The 13583-nt window shown below is 41.8% G+C and overlaps 1 protein-coding gene across 1 annotated transcript in view; it reads left to right on the forward strand.

Moving 5' to 3' along the window:
- Positions 1 to 13583, forward strand: part of LAPTM4B (lysosomal protein transmembrane 4 beta) — a 59286-nt gene that overhangs the window by 25273 nt on the left and 20430 nt on the right. The window contains exons 5-6 of the mRNA XM_026050050.1: positions 4957 to 5055; positions 12684 to 12779. Coding sequence (XP_025905835.1) covers positions 4957 to 5055; positions 12684 to 12779 — 195 coding nt within the window. The remainder of the gene's footprint in view (positions 1 to 4956; positions 5056 to 12683; positions 12780 to 13583) is intronic.

The raw sequence follows: 13583 nt of genomic DNA on the forward strand, positions 1-13583 counted from the left end.
ATCTTCTTGTATGGCAACTGTACCTGAGGCAAAGTGACTCTGAAGACAATCTATGGAGTGGTGGAATAGGGGTCTCCAGTTCTTTTTATTTTCTATTTGCAAAAGCTGCTCTTGCGTTTTCTGGACATAAATAAGTAGGTACAGTGAATAGTAATAGGATATTTTCCTTCTGAATTGGTGTTATCAGTTGCAAATACTTCTGGTGTTTGGGTGTTACGAACAATGTTGAAAAGTCAGAGAATATGCAAAAAAGTTCCTCCCCAAACTGTGAAAATGAGATGCAACGTTGCATGATGAGGGACAATCAACTTTTCTTGCTTAGCTTACCAAGAAAGGTGAGTGACAAGTGATGTCATTACAGTTTTTATATGCAGAGTAACTAAGTATTCAGAGGCTCTTTAAGTTAGAGSAGAAACATAATGAGAATGAGTACCTAAAAGTTAATCCAAGTCAAGCTCAGTTCGAAACAAGAACCTGTTTTCATTTCAGTGGTCACAGTGGAGATGAGGGACTGGCAAAAACTGCACAGAGCCACGGTGAATTTTGTAAAATTTGTAGTTGATTTCAGTYGATGTACTACAGTCTTAATTATCTTAAATAACTTTCTTTGAAGCTGTTTTCCCCTCTTCTGTCCTAGCTGCGGTCCCAAGCCCAAATAGTTCATCAGGAATCTGTTCGCTCACTTCTTCCTGAGGTCCACATCAGTCAGTGAAGGGGCCTTACATTTGGTCAGTGCAAATACACTCTGTTGAGAGGGCAAGAGCAAAATCAACAGGGGAAGATCACATCTGTCAGCATCAGATATTTAAATACAGGATAAGATGAAACAAAAAACAAGCCTTTCCAGTTCATGGCAATGYCAGCAATACAGTGCTAGAACCCCAATATTGGTGAACAAGCTTTGTACCAGCGATTTGTTTCTCTTTTAATAATGTTTGTGCTATATTTCTTTGTAGTCTTAAGACCTATGCTTAGAACAAGACTGCAATTAATACCCTTGTTCCTAGAGGAGAGACCATAGTCATGCAAGTTGGAAGCAGGCACTTGGCCTATTGCTACAGGCATCTTGCCCACATCCCCTTTGCAGAGGCCTGCCAAGRCAGGCAGAAAGGACAGGGCCGAGTTGAGTTCTTTCTTGCATTCTTACAATGCTCTTTCATCTAAAATTGCTGTGAATTTGGGGAGTGATATTTTAGGGGGCACCCCAGGCTCCATAAAGGAAATGAAAAATCCCCATCCTTTTTGCAAATTCATCACAGAATAGCTGGAAGAATGTATGCATGTGGTGATGGAGTATTATTGGCTGTCAGTGAAGAACGTTAGAAAAACTTCAGTMCTTATTTTCTTACAATGCCATTGGCACTCTAAGGTCAAGCCCCTATTTTAACCTTTTCTCTTATCCATGCTAGTATCAGGAGTTATTTTATCTGTTCACTTCAGTGCCCAGRTGTAAGTCCGTGGGTGGTGAGTTGGAAGCCTCTGCAGAAAGCTCCACGTACGCTCAGCAGGGCAATAAATAAAGTGCCTATCAATAGTGTAAGCTGAGCCCTAGCTAAAATTGGTGCAGTTCTGAAATACGGAACATAACGTCCACAGGCTATTTTGTAATGTCAGTCTATGCTGACTTGCTGCTTTCAGAGCTGTAAATGTCTTTGGAAACTTTTCATTGTCCTCTAATACCCAGTTGCGCACAGGTGTGTCACAATCTCCTCAATTTCCAGAACATCTCAACATGAAGAGTCATGTAAAGTAGCTGTTACAAATCCAGCATTTGAAATATTGTATGTTGTAAAACTTTGTAAAGTTGTGACTGTCACTGTAAGGGGCAATAAACTCCTTCCTTACAGTAAATACTGCATATTTAAAACAAAAGTAGCTTTGCTTCTGGAGAAGTAGGGGCCTAAAGTAGTTTGACCTAAATCACAATTCTTTATCCTCACTAAATCTTTGATATACGTACTTTCTAAAACCTTAAAATTAAACATTCAATCTTCTATCATCTGATACAGCATACATAAGGAATTCAACCAGAGGTACGGAGCGGAGTGGTCTGCAACTGATTTATGCAAACTCATTTTTTATTAAAGTACTGAACTACTGCAGTTTATTTAAAGAAAATTTTGAAGTATATTACATAGCTTTACTATGCAACTAACTGGAGTACTGCTGTCCAGCAGTTAAGGTTGTATCAATTTTGCTTTAAAATTCTAGGGGAAATGTCTATAGAATGTAAGAGAGACTAAACAAAGATATTATTATTATGAACTATATCTTAAGTAGGGAATACCCTTTCTGATATTTTTTTAATGCCATTTCATAATTCCAAAGTAGGAATATGATTGAATTCATACAATGGCTTAAAAAATTCTAAAAACACTGTTTTSTTTACATTCTATAAGATATTAATATTCAAAGTAGTATAACTGGTGAATGAGATTTCTTGCTGTGTTCTAAAGTACACATTTGTGTTCTAAACAGAAGGAAAATATAAAAGGTTATGCAAACAGATTGAGAGAATAGGACGGGGCTAGAGGCCTGAAGAAATTATTTTTGTTGAGGATTTGTACAGTGTACCAGAAATATTCTTCCCATGCAAATTTTAGATTCTTTTAAAGTGAACACTACGGCTTTGCTATGTGTGAGCAGCAATATTTTGGGGATGGAAGTATTATGTCTGTAGCACTCTCAGGGCTGCACACAACATTCATGGCACTATGATGAATGGCACACTGATGATGACTTCAGCATGCTGGTCCCACACTGCTACAACTCCCGCTTTATTAAAAAGATAAAACTGCATAATGTCCCGCTGCAAAGTCACCCAGGTGAATGCCTGTCCATAGGCTTGATTTTGCCACCCCACTGGGCTGCTGCTCCCTCAGCTTCAGGAAATGTTGCCCAACGCTTGTCAGGGAGCTGCAGCGCTGGTGCCCTCACCATGTGCTCACCTGAGCCCTTTGCCCGGGGCCTTTTCCCCAGCAGGATTTCACCTCCTGATTTCATCATGGGGACCAACCTCCAGCACGGCAGCAGGGAGTGCAATTTGTCCCTTCCCACCGCATACACCTGCCTTCATACCCAGGTGATGCCAGCCCCGGCAGAGGGTGGTGGATGTGTTCAGAGAATGAACGGACCCACTTTTGGTACCTGCTTTCAGCTGAAATGGAGGACAGAGCGGTATCAAACTTGTCCTGTTGAGAAGGGGCCGGTCAGAGCAGATGCTTCAAACTGCTCCACAGCGTGGGACGTGCCCCACTGATGGTTGGGACAGGCCGTAGCCTTGGCCCAGCAGACACTGCTGCTCTTCAGGGTTGCAGGAGCAGCACTGGCCATTTCCCACCCTTGTCTTGCCTCCAAGTACATCCCTGTTGAGCTGGGTCTGGGAATGGGCCATGAGGCTCYGTGCAGAGCAGCAGCAAGTCAGTTGTCCCATCTGCAGCTGGTGACAGCTTCCCTTGGATTCCCAAACCCAGAGTGAAACGGGACCAAAGCCCCACTGGGAATTTTTATTCCATTCATGAGCTAGTTTGTCTTTTTAACAATCGGGTAGCACTAAGTAGAATTCTATTTTAGCAGTTTTATCATGACTRTCTGTGAGCAGCAGGGTCAGCTGAGGCATGAAATCTTAAACTTTCCACATATAATATCTGTGCTTATTTTCCAGTGCCTCTTTTATCGACATATGCCCTTCCTTTCTTCATCTCTGGGTGACTGCATCCACTCTGTTTAGCAGTAGCCTTTTTATGTGAAAAAAAAAAGTAACACAATGCATTTTAACAAACTAGATGCCAACAAAACTGTATCTTGACAAAGAAGATAAAGGGATAAGAACTCCAGCCATGAAACTCAGTGCAAGAACAGAAGCATTGCTGTCAAGAAGCGGAAAATGTGCTTATGTAACACTTAGCTTCCAATGGTTAGAGCAGCTGTTGATGTTAACCTCTCGTAACAGCTCACGGAAGCGCTAAGGAACAATTCTCACTAACAGCTGTCATGGAAGAGAATTTCCCGATGCGCTCTGCAGAGCTCGGGTGTAAGTGGTATTCAGGAGTTTCTCTGRATTGACACTGTCATAGCTGAGCATGCAGCTATGTTTAATTGTCCAGAGGAGGAGGCAGAGCAGACCTGCTTAATTAATTAGATTAACTTGTAAAGACAAAGAGGTTGTGTGTAGAAGTGGCTAATTATAGAATCACAGCATGGTTGAGGTTGGAAGGGACCTCTAGAGATCATCCAGTCCAACCCCCTGCTCCAGCAGGGACACCCAGAGCACGGGGCACAGGGCGGCATCCAGGYGGGTTTGGAGACCTCCAGAGAAGGAGACTCCACAACCTCCCAGGGCAGCCTGTGCCAGTACTCAATGCCCGTGACAAAGAAGTGTTGCAGGGAGGGTATCTTTTATGGTGTATGGGCTATAATGTATTCTGTGTGAAAAAAGAAGTTGTGCATTGCAATATTTCACAACAGTCTGGAACACTCACTTCAGAGGAACAGCTATGGCATAATTCCCTTCGAGCCAAAAAGAATATAGGAAAACATAGTTAGAGGCTGTTTTTCAGCCAGTGATCCTGATATGCTTCAAAACTCTAATCACTGGAGCCTGTTCTAAGAAGGAAGAAGAATTTTGTCATTTCCATTTCATGTATGAGAGAACAGAAGGACCTGAGGTGCAAAACAAATGTGCACAAAAGAAAAAAAGAACAAAACTCACAACAAACAACAAGCAAAACCCCAAATCTCTCAGCCCTCCAGTGAGCATTGGGCAGGCTGAGACTTTGCAGCCCTGTACTCACCGCTGCAGCCAGGCTTTCAGGAACTGGTTGTTGGTGCTGAGGTCTCTGGATTTAATACATCACAAGTCTTGTGAGCTATTAATTACAGACAGCATTAACTGAATGACTCTTAAATGACTCCTGGAATTAATTTACAGTATTTTCCTTCTCATTGATTTTGCAGCCCACCAATTTTCCCTACAAGGAAGAGATCATGTCTGTGAACCCAACCTGTCTGGTTGTGATTATACTTCTTTTCATAAGCATCATTTTGGCTTTTAAGGTAAGTGCTTTACTGTGTATAAAATTTACTTGAGAAAAACATTTACTTGTGGTCAAGGGTGAAATGTCTCCTGCTGAGAGATCTGGCTGCAGAAGACACCTGTAGACACCTATAGACAACTACAGACAAGAAGTCTGACAGCTTTACAAAGCGAAGTGATAGACACTATAAAAAAGAATATATATATTTTTTAAAGTCTCACAGAATCACAGGATGGTTGAGGTTGGAAGGRACCTCTAGAGATCATCYAGTCCAACCCTCTGCTCCAGCAGGGACACCCAGAGCACGRGGCACAGGGYGGCATCCAGGYGGGTTTGGAGRCCTCCAGAGAAGGAGACTCCACAGCCTCCCTGCGCAGCCTGTGCCAGGGCTCTGTCACCCTCACAGGAAAGAAGTTTCCCTGTGGACACGCACAGACAAACACATGAACATATGTGCCATAATGGAAAGGTCAACATGGCTTCTTGTATTGGGAGCTGGTGCCGCACAGGTTTTTGAAGTGGGTGATCCTGTGCATAAGGGAGAAGGGAGAATCTTGTCTTGTTTTTTTAAAAGGCTTTTTGCAGAGTCTTTCATCAAAGTCTTTTAAAAAAAAGACTGTAGGAATAAGAGAGAAAGTCCTTTTCTAGACTGTAGCTAGGAAATAGAGGGTAGGAGTAAATTATAATTATCAGTCTTGGCAGCAGTGAGACCTGTGTGTATATTGTGTGTGTATATATATATATATATATACACACACACAAGGTATTTGTATTCAGAAAAGATCTGGGAAAAGGGATGAAGATAAAATGACAATGTTCTTCGCAATTTCACTTGAAATAGAGAAAAGAAACAGCCCATAAAACATTGCAGAAGGCTATCATGGCCCTGAGTGACCGAGTGATACAGTGGCAGATGAATCTCTGTGGTGATAAATTATAAGTAATGACATAGGCGGAATACAGTCCATGTTTAACACACATCTCYGTGGACTCTGAACAAAGTGTGACCACTCAAAAAAGAGATCTTGTAGTTATAATAGATAGACCTGTGAAAATAATGAGTTAGTGCTCAGTTGCAGTCAAACAAGTAAAGCAAATGTTAGCAATAGCAGGAACAATATCAAGTGAACCCCCACACCAGGTCAATCCCACTTGCCGTGCAGTCCAGAAGTCCAAAAGAAACTTAGGACAAAATTAGACTGAAAAAAAGAAAAGAACATCATCTATGGCTTTGGAAAGCATCCTAATTTGTTTGTGCTTTTCTGCAAGTTTCTTACCGTTGTGACTGTCAGAGACAGGGTAGCGCAGTTCATCTACCTTTGCTGTCACGCGGTGCCACCAGTCTTGTGTTATTTGTGTCCATCTTTGTTTAATAATAATCCTTGCCCTTTCTCTGCAGAGCAATTATGCTTGAGGTTAGAGAAGTCCAGAAGTGKCAGGATGCCAGTTGGGATGTTGCTTACAAACAACTGACTTGACAACATGAAAGGGGAAAGTTATTGTGGCTATAAGGTAGATTAAATTATTGAAACTGCTTCAAAATGGAAAACAAAAGATAGGGCATTTTAGGATGGCATTGAAAGTGATATTCTTTTTTTTTTTTTGTGGCTCAGAAATATCATTTAGCCTCCTGGCTTTGCATGAAATGTATATGCACAATAATGCAAYTGATTTTGTTTGGATCTTTAAGAAATACATATAAATGTAATAAATATATAAACCTGTCAGATGACACAGCTGACAGTTTCTTTAAAAATCTCATGCTCAAAGATTACCTCCTGTTTATCCCAAATAAGCTTGGTATTTCACTGGATAAATATGACAAGGTTTTCCCAAGCTTATAAGGAAATGCAACTAAAAGTGAAATGGCAAAAATGCTTATGACAGAAACAAAGAAAGCCTAAGAAATCGATAGTGCAAAGGAATTAATTCTATTTTAAAGTTGCTAGCACATGTTCATACTGCCATTTCCAAGAAGAGGAGTGGTTAGTTGATTGAAGTATTAATTGAGATCTCATTCATGTATTCATGGGAGCTCCTTACTGCCAGTGTTGTTATAGACTCTTGCTTTTCTTAATGCTCATTCTAGCAACATATTATTGTGCAAATGAGTCACAAAAAAGCATGACTCACACAGAAACAGCCACTAACCTCCAGTTAGCACTGGCATTTTAAATTTAATTTCTTGAGTTTCCAGAAGAGCTGCTATGCAGATTTATGGAATCTGCTACATGAAAAGAAAGCTGGGCACTATTAGATGCATCACATTTTATCACTGATAGATATAACAGATAGCTCCAAGTTTATATGCTGAAAGTGGAAAGGTACTGCACATAAAAATATGCTTGAGCTCCATCTGGATTTTGACCAGAAATACAGAGAGGAACCAAAACACTGTAACCTAGGAAAAGCTACATTAGGAAAAGCTGTATTCAGCTGCTGGGAAATAGAAGCAGAATCACATAATTCATCAAAAATATTTGGTGTTGTGTCACTTTATTTCTGGAGTGGCTACATGCACTCCTGGAAAGCACCATGAGCAGAAATTGAGATATGGATGTATTAGAGGGTGGCTTTGTGCTTTGCSACCATGGCAGTGTAAAAAGGGCTTGTGGGAGGAGATAGTAAGGATTAAAGGCACCTAACCCTGTGGAAGCACTTGTCTTTTTAGTCGTATTTACTCACTTGGTTCCCGAGTAGCTAATGGATATTTCAGGTACTTCATCTGAGTAGAATCTTTCTGAAAACCAAGTAGACCAAAATATGTTATATTACTTAGAGACTGAACCAGAGTTACATACCATGAAACATAGGTGTTTCCTATCTGGCTAGGGGATGACATCCAGCAGCTTAAATGTATTTATATATGTGAAAAAGTAACTTTGGACAGTATGTAACCAACATAGTGCCTTTTGAGTCGCACCCTTGTCTGCTGCTGGTTTGGGGAGCAGGGCCAGGGCTTCCTCTGGCCATCTCCAGACACCAAGAGAGAGAGAGGCTTGAATGTCCCCTCCCAATCCAGGGAAAACCCYCCAGGGCACAAACTAGACTCAGGTGAGCACAAAAACAGCTATAATTTAACTCCTCCCCRAGCTGCCCTGAGCACCTCCAGCAGCAGAATATGGGAATATGGCCTCTCTGTACGTTTTCCTTCTTTCTTTTTCTGGAAGAACTGTTTACTAAGTGAGGCAGCCCAAACGTGTTCCASTTCTGGAAAGCAAGCTGATCTCCAGCACGACGAAGAGCGCAGTGGTCTCTAATGTGCATATTGGCCACATGTACAACCTRTCGAGCACGAGTACGTGACCACTCTTGTGTCCTGGCGTCCTCAGCAAAGAAGGGGTGACGCAGAATGAAGTTCAGTGCTCACCTCAAAAGAGATTTACTCTCTTACCATKGTGGGATCATGCTGGCAGGGCCAGCCCTGGCCTGGGCCACACTGCCCTGGCACGTGGAGCAGCAATCGTGGCAGGCAACATAGGGCTCCATGGGCAAGCTCTGCCCCCAGGAGCAGCCAGCAGCAAGCCAGGACATGTTGCCACCCTCTTGGCAAAAGGCTGACAGCAGGGAGCCTCTCTAAAGCGTGGATGACTAGTTTGAAGTCACATATCCCAAATGTGTGAGATTAAGAGACAGGAGATGATGCCTTAGCCGATATAGGGTGCTATTTAAAAACTTGCAGGGCAGCTGATTTGCTTTGATATTAATTCTTTTTTAATCAGTGCAGCATTTCTATTGTCCTGACAAGGCAGATTTAATTGCAGATTTCATCAGTACAGTAATTTCATAAATCTGTGTTGTTTCTTCTCCTGCAATATGGAAAAGAGAAATAAGAATGGCTAACTGGTCTCTCATTAGCACCCTTCTGAAACCTCCATGTTGAATTTCAGTTTGTATAGCAATCTCTAGCTCATTTTTATCAGTAATAAAGACCAGACGAGCTTTGTAAATAGACATAAAATTCACAACAAATGGAACCTAAAATGGTACTCGGTGCAGACAGAGCAGACTCCGAGCACCTTCTGTCAGATCCATGGCATGTGCCCCGTGCTCAGCTTGCTAACTAGGGAACTGCCCAGAGGGCTGCTGCCACTCAGATCATCCGAGGTTATTCTGTGCTGTGTTGCAAGAAACAGAAGGACAGAAGAATGTCTAATTTTCACAGACATGTTGGTCAGCAGCTGGTCAGGCACATGTCTGATGAGCAGGACATGTGCAGTACATTAGTATTGTTATGCATGCTTGCAAGTGCATGTGAAGTAACTATTGTGAGAGGCAGAGTTGTGAAATTTTGTGGGTTTCAGTTCCTTAGAGGCTCAAGTTATTTACTGCTTTTAAATGGAAGCTTGAAAGCTGGTAGAAGTAGACCCGGTTTCCACACTAAGCTCTTCTCATGCACCCGTGGTCACTACTTCACTGTGCTCTTCTCAAATACGAGCTGCCACCCCAAAATGAGTGAGTCTGCAGCCTCTGCTGTGGTAGTTGTGAATACCACTAGGGGTAAGACTGAGGTCATTTGATGCATTTTTACAGAGGGCCTATTCCAAATGTGAACATTGATCTCCAAAGAGAAACCATTACGTTGTGCTGTCCAGCCGCACATTTTAAAACAGTATCATCCAAGTCTTTAAGGAAAAAATTGGTAAGTAAATGAGCAATTCCATTTAGTGATGCAGCAGCATCACTATAAAACAGTGAATCAGTGAATAGGAACAAGTTTAAAGGAAAAGTTACAGGGTTGTCAGTACATCTTGAGCAAAATGGATTTCCATGAGTCGTGAGTAGCAGGCCAGGAACCCACGTCCAAAGCACTTGGACAGTGACATGCTGTGGGCGCCTCCATTCTCAGATATATGTGGGTCAGTGTCCCGGAGCCAATTGCTTGCCAAGTGCTAACTGATGAACTCATTAATCCAAGTGCTAAAATGGACCTCACCCACTGAGAAACTGCCCTTGGTTTCAGGCAGCAGGGCTGAGCCGAGYTCCAGCTCAGAGATGCAACAGCTGCAGATGTATGTTGTGGCATTAAGCGTGTTTTATTTACCCCATAAAATAGAGTGAAAAACTACAGCTCATGCTATCCTGTCCCAGAAGCTTAGATCATCTTAAACTGACCATCTTTAAGATTGTATTTTAACACAAGAAATACAGAAAATGATTTGCAAATTGGTAGCCTCAATAGACAAAGGTTTCTGATAAAGATGGGTTCGGTGTCTCCACAGAAGTCTGCTGTATTTCAGTGCTCTGTTGACCCCTAGCTCCTATGGCCTTCTCAGTGCACAGTATCTGAGCACGGAAAGCTGTTGAACTACCTACTATTATATATTATTTCCAGCAATGGTATTTGATTCTACAAAAGATTCAATTTCTCATTTATATGCCTTTACACCAATTGTTTCAGTAGTCTATGGCAGGCTTTCATARCTGTAAATTTGAGACGTAGAGACAGCCTAACTTTCCCTTAGCCCTCAGTTCACTCCRGAAGTCTTTTGTCCTCTCCATTGGKTGGTAAAAGCATTTTCAAAGTCATTGACACAGTTACCCAGACCTGTAAGACCCCATAAAGAAGAGGAAGCAAACTCAATAGATTCCAGCCCCTTGATCCCCAGTGGAAAACAGCTTCCTGATCTGCAAGGAAGCAATCAGTGAGTCATGTGGTATCCTGAAAAACACAGCTTCTATGCGACAGCTTTGGAAAGGGCGGAAACACAGGGCAGCTAAAGAGGATAAGAGGCTTTTGGAAGGTCATCAGTGCAAGTGAGTCACGAAAACATGACTCATTCTGAGATACACATGYAGATCCAATCAGCGCTGGCAGTTTAATTTGCACACGCTATGACTATGAAGGAACTACTACACACTTATTAAAAGGGTAAGTTGGGCACTATCAAAGCACATTTCTGTCTCTGTCAGTTCTCTTGGTGGAGAAGCAGAAAGCACCGGTGACCCAGTTGCTCCTTCCAGGACACCAGCCTTGTCCCTGGCAAGCTGAGGATCTGACTCCTGCTCCTCCCCATGTGTTCCTGCCTCCCGTCTGCCTTCCAGCGTCTTTGCTCATCTCTGCAGGCCGGGCTGGAATCCCTCCTGCTGGCAGAGGAGATGATGGATATGAACATTTCGCTTAATCAGTTTGTACAAGTGGAGGCTACTAGTTCGTTGCCAGGCAGCAATCCTGTCTTGAGCCAAGTGAGCTCCAAGAACAAAAACAGTGAAGTTTATGGTCCTGTAGTAAGATTGCTGCTGCAATAACAACTTTTGTGCACTGTGAAAAACAAAATTAGTATTTGTAATAATGACTGGAAGGTCAGAAGTAATTTCAGATTTCTATAAAAGCATTATGCAATTTTCTCTGGTCAGGCATGAATAGTCAGACACCAGAGCATTCCAGTCATATGGAATACATTGAATTAATGCCAGATTAAGTGAAACAGAGTAGCAAAACAATGCACATGATATATGGGATCATCAGCTTCTTAATTACAGTCACTGGCCAGCCTGCACTTACCAGGAAAGGCGGAGGTTCTCGGCACTTGCTTGGTGGTTCTTCAGGCCCCACCTTGCTCATGTTTTTACTGAGATTCTCTTCTACTTTTCTCAAAATTGGTTTCCATTTACCTTTTACCTTCTTTCCTGAGACATTCTGCACCTTCTGTTTGTCATGGTGAGACTTATACCTTGTTTTATATTGTAAAATTGTCCCCCTATTGATATGCAGTATCCTACGCACAGTAATGAGACCTCTGATTGAAATTACATTTCTCTGTATTTGTAGAGGAGTTAAAAAGAAAGCCAGCACATGACATGCTTATTTGAGCAAAACAGACTTTATACACACAGATGTTACTTCGGCTGTATCCAGGAGGAAAGAAATTGGTGCTTGTTTTTGTTCATTTCAACATTGAGTCTATGCTAAATTGAATATATTACTATATATTTATATATATTGTATATATATTACTGTATATGCAGTCATATTACATTTCTGGAATAGTAAATTTTGCTCAGATAGCTTTAGATTATAGTATCTGCCTAACCTGAGTGGCATTTATTCCAACCCATTCTCTATAGCCTCCTGCACAGTAAGAAGTAGGGTATCATCAGATTGCTTAGTGAATCCCTACACACCCTTACAGCCAACTGTAAACCAGCAAAATCACTGTCCTGTGCTTCTATCAGACTTGTATCTTTATTTGTATCTGCACTGCATCTGCTTAGCTACAGTGGTTCCTAAAAGGAGCTCTGAAGAGCAGGGTACTCTGCTGTGCACCCTGCATTGCTCTGTCTGCTCTTAGTTGCTTGACATCATGAGAGATTTGGGTGAGCACACAACTTGCATGCATTGTGCAATGCTATCCTTGTGGTAGAGCCTTTCATTAAAGGCAAGAAATAGAAACTAAGAAGCCGGTATTTCTCAGCAAAAGGAATTATTTAATAATCATGTGTACTCTTTTTCCCTAATAACTGTTTTTTTGGGGAGGGAAGGAGGGAAGGTTTTGTACAGAACGTGCAGTATTGTGCTTTCCTTTTATTCTAACTGTCCAACAAGGTCTTTYAACAGTCCAGCTTCAATAATGTATACAAAGCTGTGGCAGAAAAAYCTGTCTGGTTTATCTTGTACACATCATAATAAATCTCTTCTATTTGCAGGGTTACTTGATAAGCTGTGTGTGGAACTGTTACCGATACATTAACAGCAGAAACAATTCAGATGTGTTGGTTTACATTACCACCAATGACACTGCGGTAAGGATGTTTAGGATGCAAAGCAAACATTATGTCTAATATTTTGTGTTTAGTATCTTTATTTTCTATTCATTTCTGACCTCTTAATCATCTTAACTCCCTCGGGAGTCCTTTTTTGTTGTGTGTGTAAACTTGAGATTCAGCAGTGTGGCATGCAGCAGATACAAGTGGCATCTATTGCTAAAATACTGGGGTGTTTTTTTATGTGTATAGTCTGGTAAAGAATGTGTATTAAACATAAACTACAGATAATCTGGTGGATGCAGGAATRATTCTGAGCTCTGCTCTAGTGGATGCAGGAATGAGTCTGAGCTCTGAACTTTCCAGGTTCGTGATGATCCCAAGCCATAAGGTCGCACACTAGTGCTATGAGAGGCAAAACCCCATCATTTAGACTGSAAGAAGCATTGCATTCCCAGGAGGAGTGACGATCCAGGCAGTACCAGGACTAATTAGGATCCAGGGGGTGCCATCATCTACACCTGCTGTGAAGTGCGGATTTAGTTRGAAAGACTGTGATTTAGGACACTCGGCAATAGATGCAGCATTTTACCATCGTCACAGAGAGGGTCTAAAGGAGGTTTGAACCAGTGCAAGGTCAGTGATTCATCTCCCAGCAAATGATGGGTTTTATGTAGTAAGGAGACAGAATGAAACTAAGATCAGTATGAAGGACCTAATAAACAGATTTTGACCACAAAGAACAGGAACGCGTTGGGTCACTGTACAGTAATTTAGCTCTGACATGAATATTCAGAGGACGCTACCATTAGACCATCTCTTGCTCATTGTAGAAGGCAATAC

The sequence above is a fragment of the Nothoprocta perdicaria genome, unplaced genomic scaffold (genome assembly GCF_003342845.1).
Source record: "Nothoprocta perdicaria isolate Ctin4 unplaced genomic scaffold, notPer1 scaffold_64, whole genome shotgun sequence".
Lineage (NCBI taxonomy): Eukaryota > Metazoa > Chordata > Aves > Tinamiformes > Tinamidae > Nothoprocta > Nothoprocta perdicaria.